We start from the raw sequence: 21,057 nt of genomic DNA on the forward strand, positions 1-21,057 counted from the left end.
AGCCGTCTACTTTTAACTATGTTTTGTATTTTATTTTCCACTATAGGACATACTTTTTTTTCATGGCCTTTGATGCCAGGCCGCTTTATTATTCATCAACATACTTGTAAACCCATTAACAGAAAGTATTCATATGCAAGATTCTCATTTCCAGATATATATCTCTCTATCTACAGTATCTACAGTAGCCATCTAAAAAAAAGATGGAGAGGTGGTCAAACGCCCAGTATACTTTACTATATGATATAATGTATTCTTGTGCCAAATACAGTAATTATTAAAATAGGACAAATGCTTCTTAATCAGATATAAAGGTCTCAATGGACAATTATTCTATCAAAAGAGGACCATTGACAGCCAACACAAATTTAAACCCCAATAAGGCTGGATAATTTAACTTGTTCCAAGTGCAGCTGTCCTTATTTAAGAAGATGTATTGAAATGAGCATCACTATCAAGAAAATAACACTTAAATTTGAAAAAAAGGTCCACCCTTTTGTGCTTGTTCTAAGAAAATGAGATTTATCAGACATAATACCTTGTTTAGATGAAGATTGACTGTGCTGTTCTGCTGCCATCAGGGACTGTAATGAACACTAGGGGGCAAGCTTAAGCCTTTCTCACTCTCTGTCTATGGTATATTCAAGCATCTCCTCTCTCCTCTCCTATCCTTTAAGACTTAAGATTGTGTGCTTGCCTCACAGGGGAATGTGCATGTGACAGACCGAGAACTCACACATGTGGTGGAATCCAACATTAATCTTAATTCAAAAATAACATTCATTGGACTATGTACCAATCTGATTGAGGCAAATCGTGTGGATTTGGCATCTCAGATTAAAAATGGATTGCATCCCCAAATGTTTTCCTGTCTTTATTCCCCTCCCTCTTTCTTTTTCTCTCTCTCTCTCTGCAACCCCTACACACAAAGTCAAGTCTGTTGTTGCAGACTGTCTCTTAAGATACTCTTGTTTTTCTCTTTTCCTCTATTCTCTTTAAGCTTTTGTACTCTGTGTCGAGGCTCTCGCATCGTACGACGGCTACATTCGCCTTCTTTCTCCCTCGCCTCTTGCCCAAACTCATCTTCTCCTTTTCTCCTGCTCCCTTGCTATCGAGAGTCATTCTTATTGCACGGCGGCTCCTTTGCAGTGTCTGCGTCAATTTGCATCATTCCTCGGTGTGTGTTGTCAGCTCAGGCCTTCAGATCAAATCCTAGCAGCTGATGACTGCTTTCATCCCACATTTAGCAGCCTTGTGTCTGTGTATATGCCTCCCTGTTCCCACAATTCTTTGCTGGTGCGGGAGTGGTGCCCGCCTGTGTCTGCTGGTCTGACTGCTGCGTTTGTCTGTCTGTTGTTTGTTGCTGGGGATCAGTGAACAGATGGTGTGTTACGTTTCCCCCTGCAGAGCGCGGGTGCGACAAAGTGCAGCATCATGCAAGATGGGTTTTACTGCAGAAATTACTACCACAGTAGATCTCTTATACTTTATGTCTTCTGTCAGCATAGATATATAAAGTACAACTATATTGTGTTCTTTGCGTGCATTCCCATCTCAGTGCATACTGTAGCATTCCCTCTTGTTCATTGAAAGGTTTATCCTCATATTACTTTTTTATTTGCTAAATATTTAATACTCATAATGCCTCGCTAAAAGTTTTCACAGTGAATTAAAGCTGCAAGATTGAAAGTATTGTCCTTGACTGTTTTCAATGTATCGCTGGTGAATTATTAAGAGCGTCATTAGGGGACCTCTTTGTGCTATAGTACTCTGAGATCCACAGTCGTTTGACAGTTCCAGAGTTCTGTAGATTATGAGCTTCAGTAAAACTCCCTGGGCAATGCCGCTGTAGCTAGAAATATGTTTGTATGAAACTAGCATTGGTTCAAGCATGTAGGCAAGACACCCCCCCCCCCCCCCCCCCCCCCCGGGAAAGTGAGTGGGCTTAGTACAGATGATAAAACTCTAGAGGCCCCTCTTGCTAAAATATTAACAAGGTGGATGAATTAATATTGCTTAAAATACTGAATTTAATTTCCTGTCAATGAGTGTTGCCACTGATACTGCCAGAGCACATGCATGGCAGAGATTGGTAGATTGGTTGATACAAACATCCATGCAGCCAACATCATCAGTGCTGGATTGTGCCACTCACAGCAGAAGTGCATTTTTTACTGCTAATGAATCAGTTGTGTTAAGGCCAATGCCAGGCACTCAGAAGCCAAGATTAAAACTCTGCTCTTGCTAATCATAACAAAAGCCATGGGATTAGTCATTGGAGATAGAGTCAAGGTCCTTGCCTACACAGCTAATTGAGCTCTTATCTGGGCCCAGCCTGTAATGCCATTATTCATAAATGGCATGTCATGTTTGTGAAAAAGAGTGGAAGCTCCATAAGCTCTGAAAGTGCAAAGTGTTTTGTTTTTAAAAGCCCATGCAGAGCCTTGTAGATATTGTGTGAAGGTGAGCAGATCAGGGTGTTCTGTTGGACAAAAAGGTAATACAAACATGAAGTGATTTGTTGCTCTCCTTTATGACCAAATTTGTGCTCAATTTATTGCGGCACAAACCTCTGGTCTTGCTTTCTACTGGCTGGTGAGACTAATGATAATCTGTGCTCTGAGCAGACACAGAGCCTCTATTTTCTTGTTTACTCTACTTTACCGGAGGCAGTTTACCATAGATATAGCCAACAAAAGTGCTAGAGCAAACATAATATATTGTTAACCACTTCAGTTGCTGCACTATTTCTAGATGCCCTGTAGAAATGCACTGATGTACCTGTGAAGCTACATGCACTGTAGCTAACTCTCACTGATTTCTGCCTTGAAGCTATTTTACTCCTTGGAAAACATGTGTTTATAACCACCATGTCTTATGACCTTTGATTGAGCAGATTTTCCCCAGGAGAGAGCAGAATTATTGTCTTTTGTCCTCCTTTTTGAAACCATGCATAACTTTGATTGCCAGCCCATGATGGGGTCTATGAAAAACCTCTAAAACGTGAGTGCTCAAATCAGCGTAGACTGGTAAATTAGCATGACAGTGGTGGGTGGCTGCATTGGGAGTAGGGGGGAAGCAGTGGTGGAGACGTGGTTACGAGCTCAGCAGAATGATTGAAATCCCTGCTGTCAGGTGATGGCTGCTCAGGTGAGCTGACACAACTCTAGCGCCTGTCTAAGCAGAATGCAGATCGGGCGAAAAGACTTTAGAGGTTTTCATAGGAGAGGGGATCAGGAGGGATTTAGTCCTGTGCTGTCTGTTTCTTTCTTGTTTCTTGCCATGGCTGTGTGTCACACAGAGGCAGCAAACATTATGCATAATGTGAAGAGCCACATGTACAAACCACCAGCTAATACAAATGCAGCACAGGGACGGATGAGTAAACATTCTGCCATATAAGTTAACAAAAACAATCAATCAAAGAGTGTTAAGTAGAAAAGTGTACAAACTTGACCTGATGGCTTCTTACAACAGTTCTTAAAGTCTCGTGGATGTGCATGCTGATAAAGGTATTAGCATAGACCAGGATATGTGGACAATCAAAGGAAAAAAACAACAATCTTTAAAAATGTGAAAGTTGAACATGGAACCACATAAGTTCCCTTTCACACATGGCATATTCATTAGTACAGTTTTGAGGGATTACTACTACTACTACTGCTACTACTACTACTACTACTACTAATAATAATAATAATAATAATAATAATAATAATAATAATAATAATAATACTTGTGCACTACAAAAAAATACATTTTATTCTACAAAAATATCTGATAGCTAACAAAAAAGGGCTTTTAAGATGACCTGACACTTTTAGCACCAGTCTACTGGTTTAGTTTTGAACTCATATGGTATTTTGTTGCATTGTGCAGAGCATTAATTCTTAATCAGTGGGGCCTGGATGGATCAAAAGTACCATTATAAGCACTGTAAAGCATTTGTGTTATCCAGACATATCAGACCCATTATCACAAGCACCAGAAATGACATTAATTTTTACAAGCCACCAAGAGCTTACAAACTAGAGCTCCAGGGAGAAAGGAACAGCTGAAGGATGCAGTTTGAAAATACCAGATTGTTTTTCTCTAGGGCTGGAATGACTCATTACCCAGGCAGCAAAGCAGGGAGTCTTGTCAGCTGGGTGGTCCCACAGTACAGTGACGTGCAAATTGCGCCAGTGCATCACTTACAGTGCTACAGTAGTTTTGGGACTGTGACAGCAACAGCGATACACACAAACACCTGTGTTGGAATCCAGAAAAGTGTACTGATTGCAAGAGATTTTAGTATTCTGGGAGGTAGGGTAAAATCTCAGGTGGTTGCCATATGCTGACACGCCTATCCCTTCTTCTTATCTCCTGGCTCACTTGTTTAGAATTGAGGTGTGTTGGGAGATAGCTTGACCAACCAAATGATCAGATACTGCTGCGCCACCGTGATGACTGCCACTGTTGGATCTTTACTTGGTCTTATCTGATGGCTGCTCTGACGTGAGGTGTTGTAAAATTGCCACTCACACGTCACCAGCTCTCTTCCTATCTCTCTGGAGCAGCCAAAGGAGGTGAGGGAGATGTGGAAGGGGTTAGAGGGTATATTAGGAGCAGACTGGCATGGTACTCAGCCTTGGATCATCCCTCACCTGGGAGATAAAGGGCAGGGATGATGACTTCCCAGCTTGAACTGAGCATTGGGCCAGCTTCGACCTTTCCAGTGAAAAAGGTGACTGATCCGTGAAGACATTTGATGTAAAGAACTGCCCTTATCAGGCCAACAGGGAGGACAAGGAGGAAATAGCAGACAGGCATAGGCAAATAAATTGAGCTGCTTCTGGGCTTTGCTGGGTGGGAATGTTTCTAATGTCTTTCAGTCTTCATCCCCTTTTCGGTTTTCTACCCTTTCCTCCATCTATCCATCCAATCTGAGCACTTCTGCAGAAAAAAATCCATTTTCCTGTAGTAGGCTGCTTTGTCTGTGCAGGGTGCGGTGGTACTGAGGCGGGTGGTAAATAATGCAAAAGTCTTTCTCCTTTCATTCTTCCAAAGGAGGGAGCATTCATTAAGTCACTCTCAGAAGTGGGCTTATTAAACCAACCAGGCTGCATCCATTGCTTTTCCTTTTTGGGGGGCAAGGTGAGAAAGAAGTGAGTTTGTCACTAAAGAAAATATCTGCTGCAAGGACCCATTATCCAATTCCTTCATCTCTTACCCATTAAAGCTAAAAGAGGAATCAAAATGCGAGAGTTCCCAAAGTCACTAAGTGTGCCTGTGGTGCACTGCAGATATCCTGCAGTCAGTTTGCCAAGTTGCTGGTGGATTCTCAGACGATGCTTTGCCTTGTAAATTTTGGTTATGAAAAAGAGTAGCAGATGGCCATGACCGTTTGGACATACAATCCAAGTTAGGAAAGCTTGCTCACCTTTCTTGACAGGTTTGCTGTAACCTTGTGACAATGATGACTCATCTGGCATGTCCCTTTTTGGGTATCCCTCCTTTTCTGAGTATCATCATGGATATTTTTTTAATCATCAAGGTTTTGCTTTATTTACCTCCTGTTTTTTTTACACAATTCTGTAACTCCACTCCAGTGGTGTTTGATTTTATTTTTTGTCAAGATGCTGCAATCGTTGTCATTTCTCTTTAAGCATAGCAGAGAATAGGGATCTTCTAGTGAGGTCTCTATTATCCGCTATGCTTTTATATGCGTCGTCAGAGACTGACCAAATTCTCTTTCAAAGTATTTTTCACATGGATTGGGTTTCAGTGAAAGGTCTTGGAAAGAGAATGAATCAGACACATGCAGAGGCAAAGAAAGATAGATCCTATATCTCACTAAAGTCAAAACTCCCCCTACACACACTCCCAAATAGTGTTGTAGCCTCCACAAATATTTACCGGATTTTCAATAGTTTCTGTTGTGCAACACATACCAACATATCCCAGGCTTTGACAACACTATTTTGGAATGGACGACCTGTAAAAAGAACCATGTGATGGATGCAGATACTGCTGAGAACACTGCTCCTGTTACAGGGCAGAACAGCAGAAGTAGGCCTCGTGTTATTGGCCCTTATACATTTGCTTGCAGAAACTGACTCAAAAGATTAAAGGAAGAGAGAAGTTTGTCTTTTTCAGGTCAACATGCCTCCAGGGCTGCCTACACATCCAAAATAGATGGATCTAGAAGAAAGCTGGCCAGAATTAGTTAACGCTAGCACAATGATCCACCTAATTTATTTATTTATCTAATTCTTTTCATATCTAATTCTAGTCTCATGGCGTCTTTCTTCCTCTGGCGATTTCGTACAGACCCTTGTGGGCACATTGTGTCTCTTTATTCCTTCCACTGCGTGTCTGATGAGTCATGCACAGGAACCAAAAGGAATAAAACAGTCATTGCTTGAGATAATGGATAACTAATGGCTGCCATACGAGATGATGCTTGAGAGCATGAGCCGTGTGAGACGGAGCAATTGAATATGCCGTAAGTATGAGTTGAGAGATTGAACATGCTGACATTCTGATGTCATGAAATAGATCATAAAATACTACACGCACAACAACAAGCCGGTCAGGCCACAAAGTGCAAAGTGGGCACCACCTGCCTACCTCATCAAAATGATCTAAGTCTTATTCATCTTTCTTTACCATTTCTCTGCATTTTTAATGTCAACAATATTTGTTTTTCTTTCCACTTGAACCCACATGAACCAACAATGTTGCCCATTTAGCTCAAGTTAGCGAAGTAAGAAAACATTTCCCTTTTTCATTACTTTAGAAAATCAGCAACATTAGCATTCTTTTGGAGTTGTGTCTCTGGCTATCTGATGAATGATTAAGTCCAATATTCATTCTCCTTATATGCCCATTTTGCTCTCCACCAACTCTTAAGGGTTGACCAGTCGCTTGCTTTGTCCATCTCCTGTTTGGTACAACGCAAATAGCGCACATTGTGTTGAGGTTTCTTTTTTCCATAACTGTTTTAGTTGCTTTAAATACCTAGTTGACTTATTTACACCACAACCTTTCTACTTTCTCCATTGTAGGGTGTGTCCTTAAGTCGTATCAATGTGTTTAGATTATTTTTACTCAGATATTTTTTAAAGTAGGAACAACATGCATGGTTAATTGCATGTGTAGATGTTGGGGTAGCAGATACAATGGTGGGCTCAACTCTATTGAAGCATATGGACCTGTATACACATTCTCTTTAAGCATGCCCTGACATATGGGCATATTAGGCACTCTATCCATTGGAGTTCAATGTTGTTTGTGCCACACTTGATATAAAGCATGTCCTTCTGGGCTTGCCCCATCGCAGTCAGTCTGAGGCGATTGCAGATGACACTTGCAGACAGTCTGACTTGTCAGCTGGCCAATCCAGCAGAGTGCAATATTGCGAAACTGGAGAAGACTGAGGAAGGTTGGATGACACATTACAGCAGTAAAAACTGGTGTCAATAATTTTTTGACTTTTTAACTGTTTGACTGAAGAGTTCTAAGGCACATTTTCAATGTCTCATGCAGTTTATCTACCTATATCATGCATTGCCTTTTCATATTAATAAAAATCTGCCCACTCAAAATACCTCTCTGTGCTTTACAGTACATTCACCTATGCATAACCTTGGAATGACTAATGTGTGCTTGCAATTGTATCTACCCTGGTCACAAGGGCTTTGCAAGGTAAAGTACAGTGTCCATGTCAACAACAAAGCAGCAGAGGTGTTGACCATTTAGAAATCCTTTTTGGTTTCCCCTACAGCCACTTACCTACACAGCAATTCTCCAAAGCAAACTAAATGGAATACCCACAGAATTACTTTGGTTTAGTCTAGACTGGTCAAAGATTAAGTGCTTGTTTGATGTATTTTTCCCCCAATTGTAACTCACACAAACACAACACTTCATTGGGAGCTGGTTTCCCTTCAACAAACACAAGTGCCAGTCTGAGAGGGTCTCTGCCAAATACAGGAATTTTGTGGTAATGATGCTGTCAGAAAGATGTGGAGTGGATAATGTGTGCACCCGCTCCACTTCCAGGCCTGGAAAACAGAATAGACCATTCTTTGAGAGCTCAACTATGCCTACAGCAAAAACAGGCTACAATGACATCAAACTGCGTAACCACTCATTACAGCATGTTCTCTGCTCAGAACACATCAATGTGTTCTCATCTTCACATTCCCAAATATACAAGGCTGTCTGTGGGTGCTGTCACTGCTGTCTCCCTCTCCAGGTGACACTTCACATGAGGAGGTGTTAGCATTATCTGAAGCCATCATCCAATATTTACTGGGGCTGTTATCCTTTTTCGATAATACAACAGTGATTAATTAGGCCTTGTCTGCTTTTGTGCCAGTGCAGTGCATTTAACTGTGAGGGCTTGCAATCCTCACTAATTTCGCAAGAGCCTTAGAACTGCAAGAGAGACCAGTTTGGGGATTGGTGAAGTGTGTCATTACTACCTGATACATACACCGGAGATAAAAAAAATAGAGAACAACTTACTAATACTTAATTCTGAAATACTGTTATTTTTAAATTTTTCAGAATTTTATAGAATATCATCTGTGGCTATACCACTGCTTGCTAGCATGTATAGTTTTTTTAATAACCAAGGCACTTTTGTGAAAAAAAAAAACAGTGAGCAAAATTAGAGAACGGTAACCACTGTGTCTGAAGAGAATATTTAAACAATGTTTTCTTAGGGCCGTATGATTAAAAATGAATGACTTTGAATGACTTCAGCACATCTGCAATGACAGGACATCACTCGTTTTTCACACTGCTCAGGTCTGATCTTGGTCCATTCTTCTTGCAGTTTCTTCTACAGTTCGTTTACTGTAGTGGGTTTCTTAGCCATTACTTTGTTGCCAAGGATTTTCCAGAGATTCTCTATAGGGTTTAGAGCCAGGACAGCAGTGGAATAGCCACAGCTGATATTCTATCTAATTCTGAAGAATACATCAATAATTAATACTTTGTTCTCTAATTTTGATCTCCAGTGTATACGGCCAAAAGCAACACTACTTATTAAATCCAGTGATATCCATAGCCATGTTTCCATTCATATATTTTTATGCACATGTTTAAGTGTTGCATTAGAAAAGCTGTATGGAAAATGCAATGTTTGCATCTTCTCAGATATTCCCATATCATGTCTTCATGAAACATACTAGTGGATATTACAATGAACATAGACAATTAAAACTAGCTTGAGTGAAAGCTAGTGAAAACCAGTCCTCATTTCCAAGGTATCTTCCTGTTAACAACTACCCCTTTTTCTACTCTGTTTACTGGCAGATAAAGCCACGCATAGCTTAAAGCACCAACTTCTGACATAACTACCATGTTCCCTAGATTATTCATTGAAAACCAGTTGAAGTAAATGTGTATAATGTGTGTATCTATGTATTTTTGTGACATTTCAAAAGTTTCACTAAAATTTGCCTGACAATTGAATGGAAACAAAGCTAATGGCTGTTGACAATAAACGATCAGTTTATTATTAATTTTATTCTAAACTAAGACTAAACCTAGGCAGAATAAATCAACAAAAAAAATGTAAAAACCGGATTCCAAGTTAGCACAATACTTTATGTTTTGGGAACTGTAGTGAAGAAACTTAGAGCTGACAGATTTTATTGCTATTAACTGTCACTATTTTTAACAGTAGCCGACTTAGGCGTAAATGTCCTTGTGTTCTCATATCACTGGAAGACTGACATTCTCCTTTATCCATTCATATGCAATAAACTCTGGGGTATTAAAATCCCTTGGGAATGCAGAAAAGAAAAAATCCTGGTAGTGCCACGCACATACCAAACAATGGCAATTCAAAGTAGCCATGTACTGTAGTTTATTCAGAAATGTTCTACTACAACGCTCACTGTTCTTTGCAATGGAAATGACACACATAAAACCAGTGCCCTGACCATCCTGCTTTGATGATTTGAATGGAAATGTTTGTTCTTCTTTCTATCCATTTGTATACTATAAATATCCATATATAACACAATCACACCGGACATTGAACTGTGGGAACACAGCTTAGAGTTCCGGTGCAGCACTTGGTTGGGGTACTGGATGTATGAGTTCAACAAATATAATGCTCTTCCTTCATTTGTGTGTATTTCTTGCAGGGTTGATTTTCACACAAATCCTCTTAAGGACTTGAGCAGGATGACACATTCTGTTTGAAATCATTATGCCTCCTAAAATGCTTTAAACACCTGTGCTAAAGTCTGCCTGGGAGCTAAGCAACACCAAAACACACAGGGCATGTACAGTTGTACTGTAGTAGCTGCCCTCATTTATTTTCTCTCCAGTCATGTGTAGATAAGATAAAGCCTTATACACTCTGTTAAGCAAAAATGCTTGGCTGCACTACTGGCAGCCCGCACGGTACAAAACCCCAAAGTAGGGCATTCCAAGTTCCAGTCCTCTGTGGCCTAAAGAGTGCATCTGGACACCCCCACATACTCATGCTCAATGGATGCCTGCATTATTTGCTTACGATACTTGAGTTATGCATTTTACATGGCTGTACATGTGAAAATTGCCATGTCTGTGACATGTGGAGGCGGGCACAAAGCTGGATTTGAGCCATTCTGCAAAACCTCACGGGTAGAGTTGACTCCCATCGCCTTCTGTGGAACATTTCATAGTGAGCTGTTGCAGCACTGATGGCGCTTGGTTTGCTGCCAACTATACAATAGAGTTGTGAGTAATGTGCCATTTTTGCCCCCTAATCCAATGGTGCTCTGCCACCACATGACAATTAATCCTCTGTAGTGGCATTTAAGCATACCTAACTCTATTTCAGCTATCTTTAAATGCAGCTAAGAAGAAAAAACATTGTCATTTTGATAGAGTTGATGGATAGTTTTAGAAATGATGCCCATATATACGGCAAGTGGTGTAGGTAGCATCAATCCTATACTTAAAGGGACAGTTCTCCAACTGTACATGTCATAGATATTTTCAATCTTGGCTTGTAAAAATCTCTGATACTAACGGCCATGGGGTTTGAAAGACGTGATCGATTTGCAGTTGTACTTGTGTGATCTTAAGCAATACTGCAATGTAAAATACTCTATTACAGGTTAGAATCAACAACCCCAAATCTTACTTAAAAAGTATTAACAGCACTTCAAGCATCAAAAGTAAAAGCACCACTTACAGTATGCAGGCAGAATGTCAGTAATAAATTATGTTTACTGAAGAATTGGTGTGCAAGCATTAAGCTGTAAGCATAAGTTTTAGCTTCACTTTAACCTTTACTTTTACATTAGTTAATTTAATATATAATGATGATGACAGAGTTTGTAAGTAAAATATTAACTAGCTGTTGTTAAAAGCTGTTGAAGTGGAGTAAAAACATCAATAGTTGGCAATGAAATGTTGTAGAGTACAACTCTAACCACGCTCTTGCCATCTCTATATCATCTGGGACTCACTGCAATGGAGTACAGCCTCTATTTCTACCATGAAAAATCCCCAATAAAGGCTTCTAAACCAATCACTACACAACTGGACATGTTCCAGCAGAAATGGGATCCAAAATCGGAGAATAAAATCGTCGTTAGCATGTAGCTACATGTAGCAATTTATGTCAAATGTAAACACTGCAGTGACCTTCCTCGATTAGATGACCATAAAAGAAATTAGGCACAGATTGACATCAATTTAAGTCGAGAGAAGAAAAAAACAGCTGGAGTGTTCAGAGCGGTCTAAAATCTGAGGTTTTTGCTCAAAGCAGGGTTCTATAACTCTCTTCACTAGGAGCACTGTGGCCCCCAACTGGAAATTTTAGGGCACAACCAGAAATTTTAGGAGCGCAACCAGATATTTTAGGGGCACACAAGGTAAATCAATCATAGGTGCAGAAATTACAATGTGCTGTTTCAAATTCAGTGTCAAATTTTTTATTGTGCTCTTTTGAAGATGAACGATAGAAGGTAAACCGACAGCACCATCACTATGATGACAGTACAATATTAAAAAAATATACCATACATTCAGAATAATGGATGTGACACAGTGGTCCACTCTATTAAGTTCTCGAGAACGAGACACGATAAGATTTTAACATTAAACTTTAACACTAAAATTTCAGGATTTTCTTTACAGGGGGTATTTGGGCAGAGCTGTGGTGGTGCTACAGGTGTCTTTGCATAGTACTTGTGTTAGCCATGGTGTAGCCTATGGTACTCACAGCGCTATAGTGATCTTATCTCTCATCTCAGTCGCTGCCGAGCTGACCAGAGCAGCTTCTGAAGGGAGGAAAGCTGGTCTTGCAAATAAAATTAGCGCCCCAACCCATTCCCCTAATCTCTCCCCAAGTGTTTCTGATGGGGGACTGACAGCCTACGTGTGACCGGAAACTGAAAATATAGTTGTAGCGGGAGGGAACGCAACCAGTGAGAGAGGAAAAGAATATGATCGATGGTTTAACAAGAGGTTTGTAAACATGTAATAGCTAACTTTCTGTTGTGATGCTCAGGAACTACTCTGCTTACATTTCCTCCTTTTCCAAATCAAAATAACAGATCAAGCCTGGAAAAATACTGGAGCTAATGATCAAAAGTACCTTTCTGAAGAAAAAATATATATTTATGAAAGAGGGAGATCTCTCATTGAAAAACCTGTAAAATTATTTGCAAAATTAAATATGGAAACATATAAAAGAAAAGGTATGTTTAGTTATGTTCACTTCGACAACAATGTGTCAATCATTATCTTAAAATTATGTTTTTGAGGTTATTGATAGGAACCAAATAGTGTACATTGTATTGACACAAAATCCACCAGCCGCCACTGATCTCTGCCAGGGAAAAGCATAATAGGTCTCAGTACAGCTTTATATTTTTATTATTTCATTTTTCATCTTATATTATTTGCATGTTTTTTTTTTTATAAATATAGTACTTGATCAAGTTCTTTTCCAGCACTTTGGAAAGCGACAACGTTGAAGAAGTTGTATAACACAGTCTTGACTGATATCCTACTTGGGAGTTCAGTGCATCACTCACAGCTAGATGGTAATTTGTCAGTTGTTAAAGAATAACTCTTCACTTACACTTTCTCTTCCAATTGTTCACCGGTGAGCAGGCATTCAATCTGACAGCACTCTGATTGCAAGCTCATTCTCTCCCTGCCAGGATATCGCCAGCACTCTAACTTTCTCTCAGACAAGATGTATGTGCACAAACATGCATACAGATCCATATAGACCCTGGTTTTCCATACACACACTTTTTCCTGGCTCTGTATTTCCTTCTTCCTGCCGACCTCTGGTTCTCTCAGTTATTCATGAGCCATCTGCTTGGGCAAGTGCTGTGTCAGATGTGTGTCAAACAGGACCTCATCTGTCTCTCCCCGTTCGTCTTCTAACTGTGTCCTCGTCTGCATACTGCAGCCTTCACCGATGCCCCTGCAACACTCCATGGTTAGCCAAGGGACTCCAGCTCGACTCTCTAGTCCATCATGTCCTAAATAGCGTGTTTGATCTGATGTCTGCATCTTTATTTAAGATAGCATCTGGTTCATCAATGATGTAAGGACAAGCACAAATCTGTCTGTGGGTGTTTGTCAGTGTGTTTGTTTTGTGTGTGTGTTCTTTTAGGAAGAGGATTGAAGATGATTCATGTTTCCATTGAGATACAGAAAAACAGGAAACTTTTTTCAATAATGAACTCATATTTTCTTAAGTCAATCTTCAGTGTAACAACAATCACATCATAGTAGCTAAGACCCCAATAGGAAGTGAAATGCAACAGCATCAATGTTTAAAAGATACTGAAATGTACAAGTGAAGAAACCTGACCTTGAAGTAAGAATAATTGTGCTGTGAAAGAAGTAACTCTTTAGAACACTATGACAGGGCAAATGTGGTAGCCATTAAAGAACCAATGGGGCCATCTGATCATAATCATTTTCCATATAAATTTACCCTACCAACCGTTCCCGCTGTAATTCAGTGAAGCTCTTGAAGTTGAAGACCATTTCTCCTCTTTAGTAAAACTTTTTCACAGGGTTATGAGAAAAAAGAGGTTCAAAGCAAACTTAAATGGAATATTCTCCTGGTCTGACCGTGTAACTGTAGGCTACATCAAAACCTTTACTTGTGTGAAAGTAGAACACAGATTTTAGAATATATTCAAAAAAGTTTGAGTTAGACCAAATCACTTCATTTGCAGTAAAAAAAAAAATACATTGATTGATTGATTTCTTTTGATTTTCGTATCATGTACATAAGGTGCCCAACCCTTATTGGTTTACTGTGCAACACACACACACACATCCGTTGCAGTGTTCAAATATTACATTTCATTTCATTATTAAGTTATTTTACATGCAATTAGTTGCTTCACAGCCAGGATGGCATCCCTCAAACCCTATCAGATCTAAAGTGAGGGCTTGATGACTCACTCAGGTAAACATGAAAACGCAAAACGTATGTCCTGTGTCCTCATTGTTAGATTTTCTCTGTGTCAGTTATTAAAATAGATCATGTCTCATGAGAACTGTCTGCCTGATCCCACTTGTTTAAGGAAAAGCCCCTGGGGGAGAAATATACAACATTATTTGTCAAAAAAACAATCATTATCATCAATTGTAGGTCTGAACTTTAAATAAACTGTAAGTAAAGAACATTTTTATATAGCTAGCTGCCTGCTTTAGATGGATGAGATAGCCAGATTGACAACATGCCATATTTGTTTTGTTTTTTCCTGAAAAATGGCAATGAGTACCAGAAGGGAGAGCAGAAGGAAGCAGAACAGTAAGCTATTGATGACGAGCTTGAGAGAGAAAATAGATAGACAAAAGCAATATAATAATAATACTAATTGATACCACAAATGGTCCCAGTCACCTGCCTGACTAAGTAAAGTTTTTTGTTTTTTTAATAGAAAATGTGTCACATTTGCCGCCAGGCAAAGGCGGCAATTTGAATGTGAATGTGAAACTGAGGCGTAATACTCCTCCTTTCCCAAAAGATGGCTTCCTAGGCGTAAACATGTGACGTAAGGTGAAGCACAAAGTTGGCCGTACAGTGACGTACAATATATGTGACAGAGGAAGTTAGCCCTGTGATCTCACAGGTCATGACAATCTCTGCCATGATGGTCAGCATGGCAAGGATTTGACATGCTTTCTTTTGGCGGTTTCTCATTTCTGTGATCAGCTGCTACTTGCTTTTAAAACTCCCGGCTGTGGGTGAACAACAGTTCACGTCATTGACATCTCCGCCCAAGTCATGCCTGTGCCGCCAAACCGCATCAACTCTATATGCATGGAAATTGAGCCACGGATATGTGCAGGGTAAAAAAAAAAACGTATGGTATAAATCAAATGGCAACATCTGAGGCTAAAAAATTAAGCCAACAGAGAAGTGCGCGAAACGTCAGTCCCTCGGATGGCCACTTGAGCCTGGTGCCAAAAGAAAGTAAATCCCCATAGACTCCCAACTTAAACATTGAACATCATTACAGCCTGGTTATGTTCTATATCTAATTTCCCCATTTATGATGATGTAGGGGGGTGAAGTTTTATAGAACTCACCTATTAAATTATATTAATGCTTAAAGTTCTGGCGACAGGGATCCACGCACTTTGAGTTTAAGTGTGGCTGTTCAGAATGCTACGGGTGATGTCACAGACACTACATCGTTATTTTATACAGTCTATGGTTTAAATACTAAACTTGGAAAAGGGAAAACTAGAATTCTGATTCCTGAAAATAATAATCAAAGTGCAGTTTAAAAAAAACATAAAACAACATAAAAATATCTTTCTAAAAGAAGAAACAAAGAAAAAAAAGTATTTTCTTAGCAGAAGAATGTAGCTTCACATTTGTGTGTTTGCTCCTCATAAGAAGTTTGTGAGTCTGTGTGGCACTGAGTTATTGCCCTCGATTACTTTCAGATCACAAAGTCATTTATAGCTCCACTGGCTGTGCAAAAATCAGACTTCATACAACTGTCATAGCCTATACAGTTTGTCTAAGTTATTCCTTTGACTAGATATAAAAACAATTTATGTATGCATGGATGGATTCACACAAGATACATGACCTTAGAGAGAAGATCATGACTATAATAAATGCAGGCCAGCATCTGAGCAACACAATAATGTATGATTTCAGAAAGAGGCCAGGAGGTCCCTCTGGAGAACTACTGTGATTCATCTCTGACAGAGACATCACTTCCTCTCTGGGCCAAGGGGATAAGACTGTCATGTTAGCCGTCCCTGCCCAATCCCCAGCCCTTCAAAGTAAAGCCACCGTGATGAATCGGAGGCCCTCTGAATGTGCTGTCCCAACATGCCCTCTGTGTTCATTGTGCGTTTCAGAACACGAGGAAGGTTTTAAATGTGTGTTGTATTTTCACACTAGACAAAGGGGCACTGAGAGTTATTTAGAGCTCGGAAATATGACAGGGACACATGCAAAAGAGCCAGACTCCTCAGCTCAACTAATACAATAAGTAAACAAGGCTGTCTATGCCCACTCATAACACTCCTTTAGCTGCTTCCAGAGAACTGATAATAGCTGATATTAGTTATCTACTTCTATGTCCATATCCTCGCTCTCTCTCTCTCTCTCTCTCTCTCTCTCTCTCTCTCTCTCTCTCTCTCTCTCTCTCTCTCTCTCTCTCTCTCTCTCTCTCTCTCTCTGTCTCTCTTTCTCTCTCTCTCTAAGCTGGTTGAATAAAATGTTCACCTTTAAGTGCCAAGCAATTGACATTGAGAGGCCTATATCCAATTTTTGGGAGAAAACCAATATAGTCCAATTTAATGCCCTAACCACAGTGTTCTGAGCAGCATCAGATGATTCCTGAGAATTTGTTTTGACAGACAATTCAATTTGTCAAGCAGGTAGGTTGTATCAATGTAGAATACTGGTTGCCCGCAATTCTTTAACCTGCCATATATTGTCAGGCTCTTATTGTAAATAGACATGCTTGTCCTGGAGGGGGGTGATGTGATGCATTTTATTCAAAGCTGAAGGGTCTATCGGGAGGGAACAAAGAGGCTTGTCTGCTCTTAAACAGAGTGATGATTGCTACTGTACAATAATATACCTCAGAAGAGAGGCCACTGGCAGGGTCTGAAACAGGAAGCCAGTGTTTGGAGCCATGTTATGACAAAGAAGATAGGGGAAGATTAAGTGTTGAAACCAAAGCTGACAGAAGATGATAAGGAAACTTTTTTTTTTTCACCCACAACCGTGTTGCTGTATTTTAAAATATTTGAGTTTGTGACAACAACAGCTGTGAGGACAACTGCCTAAACATTAGTTCATTTCTGTGTAATCGTTGCAATATTTTAGATTTAAAGCAAGGACAACAATGACGAAAATAAAAGGGTAAGACCAGCATTGTTGACAGATCAATAGTGTGAACACAGCTCTTACATCATCTGTACATAGATACAAATCTCTGGAGTGGAAGGTGAGAGATGTAACTGTGAAGTCATGCAGAGGTTATTCTGAAATGTGATAACAAAAGAGAACATAGATTTCAAGAAGCCATGACTCCCAGATATATATTTGCAACATCTGGTAATGCAATCTGCATCATGCAGATGAGAGGATGATTTTAATGAGCAAGAACTTATTGGGACAGAGATTATGACATTGTGGAGCTAATGCTGTCATTCAACAGATGCTAGTAAAAGACAAGACATAATGCCAAGAGATGAGGAGACCATGCTTGGCATACAACACATGGGGGGTGGACATAGCCTGTTAATGAATAGACAGTAGAGGGGGAAAAAATTAAGGCGGTAGAGGAGATACACAGCGCGTGCTGTGTGATAAAATATGGCTATTGTTAGGCACTGCTGAGGGAAAAGTGCTGCGATGCAGAAAGAGTGGAAAGTCTTGACAGCTTTCCGGTGGCAGTCTGACGGCTGAGCAGGGAGATTGGAAGGAAAGTGCAGCAGAGGGCTGCTGTCAGGCCACACCAGAGCTCCGTTTAACAAGGTCCAGAGATGAGCTGCACCACAACATTGCAGCGGAATGAGAAGAGGGGGAAGTGGGGTTTGAGGGAGGGCTGACTAAGGCTCATGCATTTTCCAGAGCCTCACTACCTGTCATGCCTGCAAGCCTAGGATTCCTCACATGTGCATGGGAGCAGAGATTGGAAATCCTCACTCAGGACAAGAGCTGAAGAGGATTCAGAGATCTGCCATTATATGCAGCTACTAGACATGCCTGTGACACTTTGACACCATCATCTCTACATGAACGAATGTGTGAACCCTAGTGCACTTCATTTTTTTTTTACCTCAGTTGTACCTACAACCAAAGCAATCACATGGCAACCCAATCCATTTCACGTATCGTGGCACTATCACAGCAAGCTTATTCACGGAAGTGAACAAGCAGAAACAATTAATGTGAGCAAATGCGGAATACACCTTTTTTTAAACATGGACGCCTTTGAGGCATACAAGATCTTTCAAGATCAAGCTGAATGTCAACCTCAGGAATGCTGAAACACCGTTAGTTATGCCCATCCTATTAGAGAAAATGATTTCCACATTAAAAGCCACCCACGTAATTTTAAACAAGTCTACCTTCACAGGACTATCTTCAGCTGTCTAGAGTCTCACGTTAGCAAAGGCAGCAGGGAGATGTGTCCCCAGATATAAATAATGTCTTTGTTAAAATCACTGCTATGTAGATTATTCCCTATTCTGTAGTAATGTGCCGGACATTAGACAAACTGTTTTGTGTTTTGCCACTTACATAGTTACAGGACTTAAACTAACCAACTGCATCCAGAGCAACTTACCAGGTTCACGGAACTCAGACCAAATTGACAAACTAGGCAAATCTGATCAAATATGAATCAAGATTATGTTACTGTATTGTCTATTTCACACCTAAAATGTTTTCAGAAGCACGTTTTAGTGTACTACTGTTAAACTGAGAGCTTCCAAACCAATATACATTTGTGAATTAGTCTGGCAGGCTGCTATTGACTTAAATTGTACAAAAATGTTTTCAAAAATGTGTTTTCAAAAATGTATTTTCAAAAATGTATTTTCAAAAATGTATTTTCAGTCATATGACTATAAAAAATAACAGAAATGAGTCATCTATTACATCTACACTTTATGAAAGCAACCCTCATGCTGTTTTTCACACTGATTCTCAAATTATGTTGTCTGATTAAAATGTACTGTGTTCTTTCAAGGGTTTATGCATATTACATCCTGACCTGAATTCATCTATTTCTACAGTTTTTTGCGACTATATTAGAACTGTGACTTTTAATATTTACATACATTATTGACTAACCCACTGATGTCTTTTCCTCTGTCTCCGTAGGGGGGCGACTCCTGTTTCTGGTGATGTGGCTGAACCTTGTGCCTCAAATTGACAGCTGCCCTGCCAAGTGTGTGTGCTACAGTGAGCCCAGGCCCACTGTGGCCTGCCAACAACAAGGACTGTTTTCCATCCCTACTGAGATCCCTGTGCGGAGCCAGCGGATATTTCTCCAGAGCAACAAGCTAACAGTGGTGAGGTCCACCAGTTTCAGCTCTTGTCACAATCTGACTGTTCTCTGGCTCTACTCCAACAACATCAGCTACATCGAGGCTGGAGCCTTTTACGGCTTGGAAAGACTGGAGGAATTGGACATTGGAGACAACAGCAACCTCCGCACCATCAACCCTACAGCCTTCAGGGGCTTAACTAAGCTGCACACCCTCCACCTGCACAGGTGTGGCCTGTCAGAGCTGCCCGTTGGAGTTTTCCGAGGAATGTTCTCTCTACAGTACCTTTACCTGCAGGACAATTACATTCTAACTCTGCATGATGATACCTTTCTTGACCTTGCAAACCTCACCTATCTCTACTTGCACAATAACAAGATCAAAATAGTAACAGACAACATGTTTCGAGGCTTAATCAATCTGGACCGGCTGCTGCTTCACCAGAACCGGGTTATCTATGTCCAACCAAGGGCTTTTAGTGATCTTGGTAAGCTGAAATCCTTGTTCTTGTTTTTCAACAATCTCACTGTCTTGACAGGAGAGACCATGGACGCGCTGGTGTCTCTCCAGTATTTGCGTTTAAATGGTAACCAGTGGATCTGTGACTGCCGTGCAAGGACCTTGTGGGACTGGTTCAAACGCTTCAAAGGTTCCAGCTCTGAGTTGGAGTGCAATGTTCCTGAGTTCCTAGCAGGAAAGGACCTGAAACGACTGAAAAGTGAAGACTTGGAGGGTTGCGTGGAAACACCTCAAATCCAGACCAATCTTTTCAGCTCCAAGGGACAGCCTGGGAAATTCTCTTCCACCGAAAATCCTCTTGGGGACACCATTCCCAGGTGTTGCCTTGGAGATAACGACAAGTCATCCATCCTTTCCGGCAAGAGCCGCCAAATCACTAACAATCCCCTTAAGGAAAAGGAGAACATGTCTAAGACTAAGTATAAGGATCCGGAACGAACAAAAAATGAGACGCAGAACAAGCAGAATGATGGACCACTGGGAACCTTGTCCAACACCCTGGAAAAGTCTTTGGAAAATCTAAACCCTGACCTTATAGACAATCTGGAATCATCTACAGCGTCAAACAAAAAGAAAAAGAAGTGTTCCAAAAAGCCCAAATCAGACGCCCACTGTATCAAAGGCCGGGGTTCTTCTGTGCAACTGCTGCGTTTTCTCTACATTCCCATGATCTGGATATCTCTAGCCATGTCTTAGGACTCCTGGTCTCACTCTGAACACAGGACTTAAGATTGTTGATGCTCATGACAATGATAAAAGAAGATGCAGTGACATCTACAACAGACAGTGACTTAAAAATGAGGGGTCACATTGGCCCAAAGTGGGCAAAGACAAACACTGATGATGAAGACATTAGAGTACATTTAACAAAATGGATGCCTTTACAGAACACTACAGATCTAATGTATATAATGAATTGGTGCCCAAAATTGTTTGTTCTGTGTACTTAACTGTACAGTGTCTAAGCTACACTTCGGAGACTCCTCCCTTTTTCCCTCTCAAAAGCTTTTACTGCTCAGACAG

At 40.4% G+C, this 21,057-nt stretch overlaps 1 protein-coding gene across 1 annotated transcript; it reads left to right on the forward strand.

Annotated features, from left to right (window-relative positions):
- Window positions 1-19,371: 19,371 nt before the first annotated feature.
- rtn4r (reticulon 4 receptor) lies at window positions 19,372-20,730 on the forward strand (the record flags this gene model as incomplete). The annotated part of the gene is made up of 1 exon (XM_083912731.1): window positions 19,372-20,730. The coding sequence occupies one exon, from the start codon at window positions 19,372-19,374 to the stop codon at window positions 20,728-20,730; it is 1,359 nt and encodes a 452-aa protein (XP_083768857.1).
- Between the last annotated feature and the right edge of the window lie 327 nt (window positions 20,731-21,057).

Source organism: Echiichthys vipera (genome assembly GCF_963691815.1).
Source record: "Echiichthys vipera genome assembly, chromosome: 4".
In the NCBI taxonomy this organism is placed as follows: domain Eukaryota; kingdom Metazoa; phylum Chordata; class Actinopteri; order Perciformes; family Trachinidae; genus Echiichthys; species Echiichthys vipera.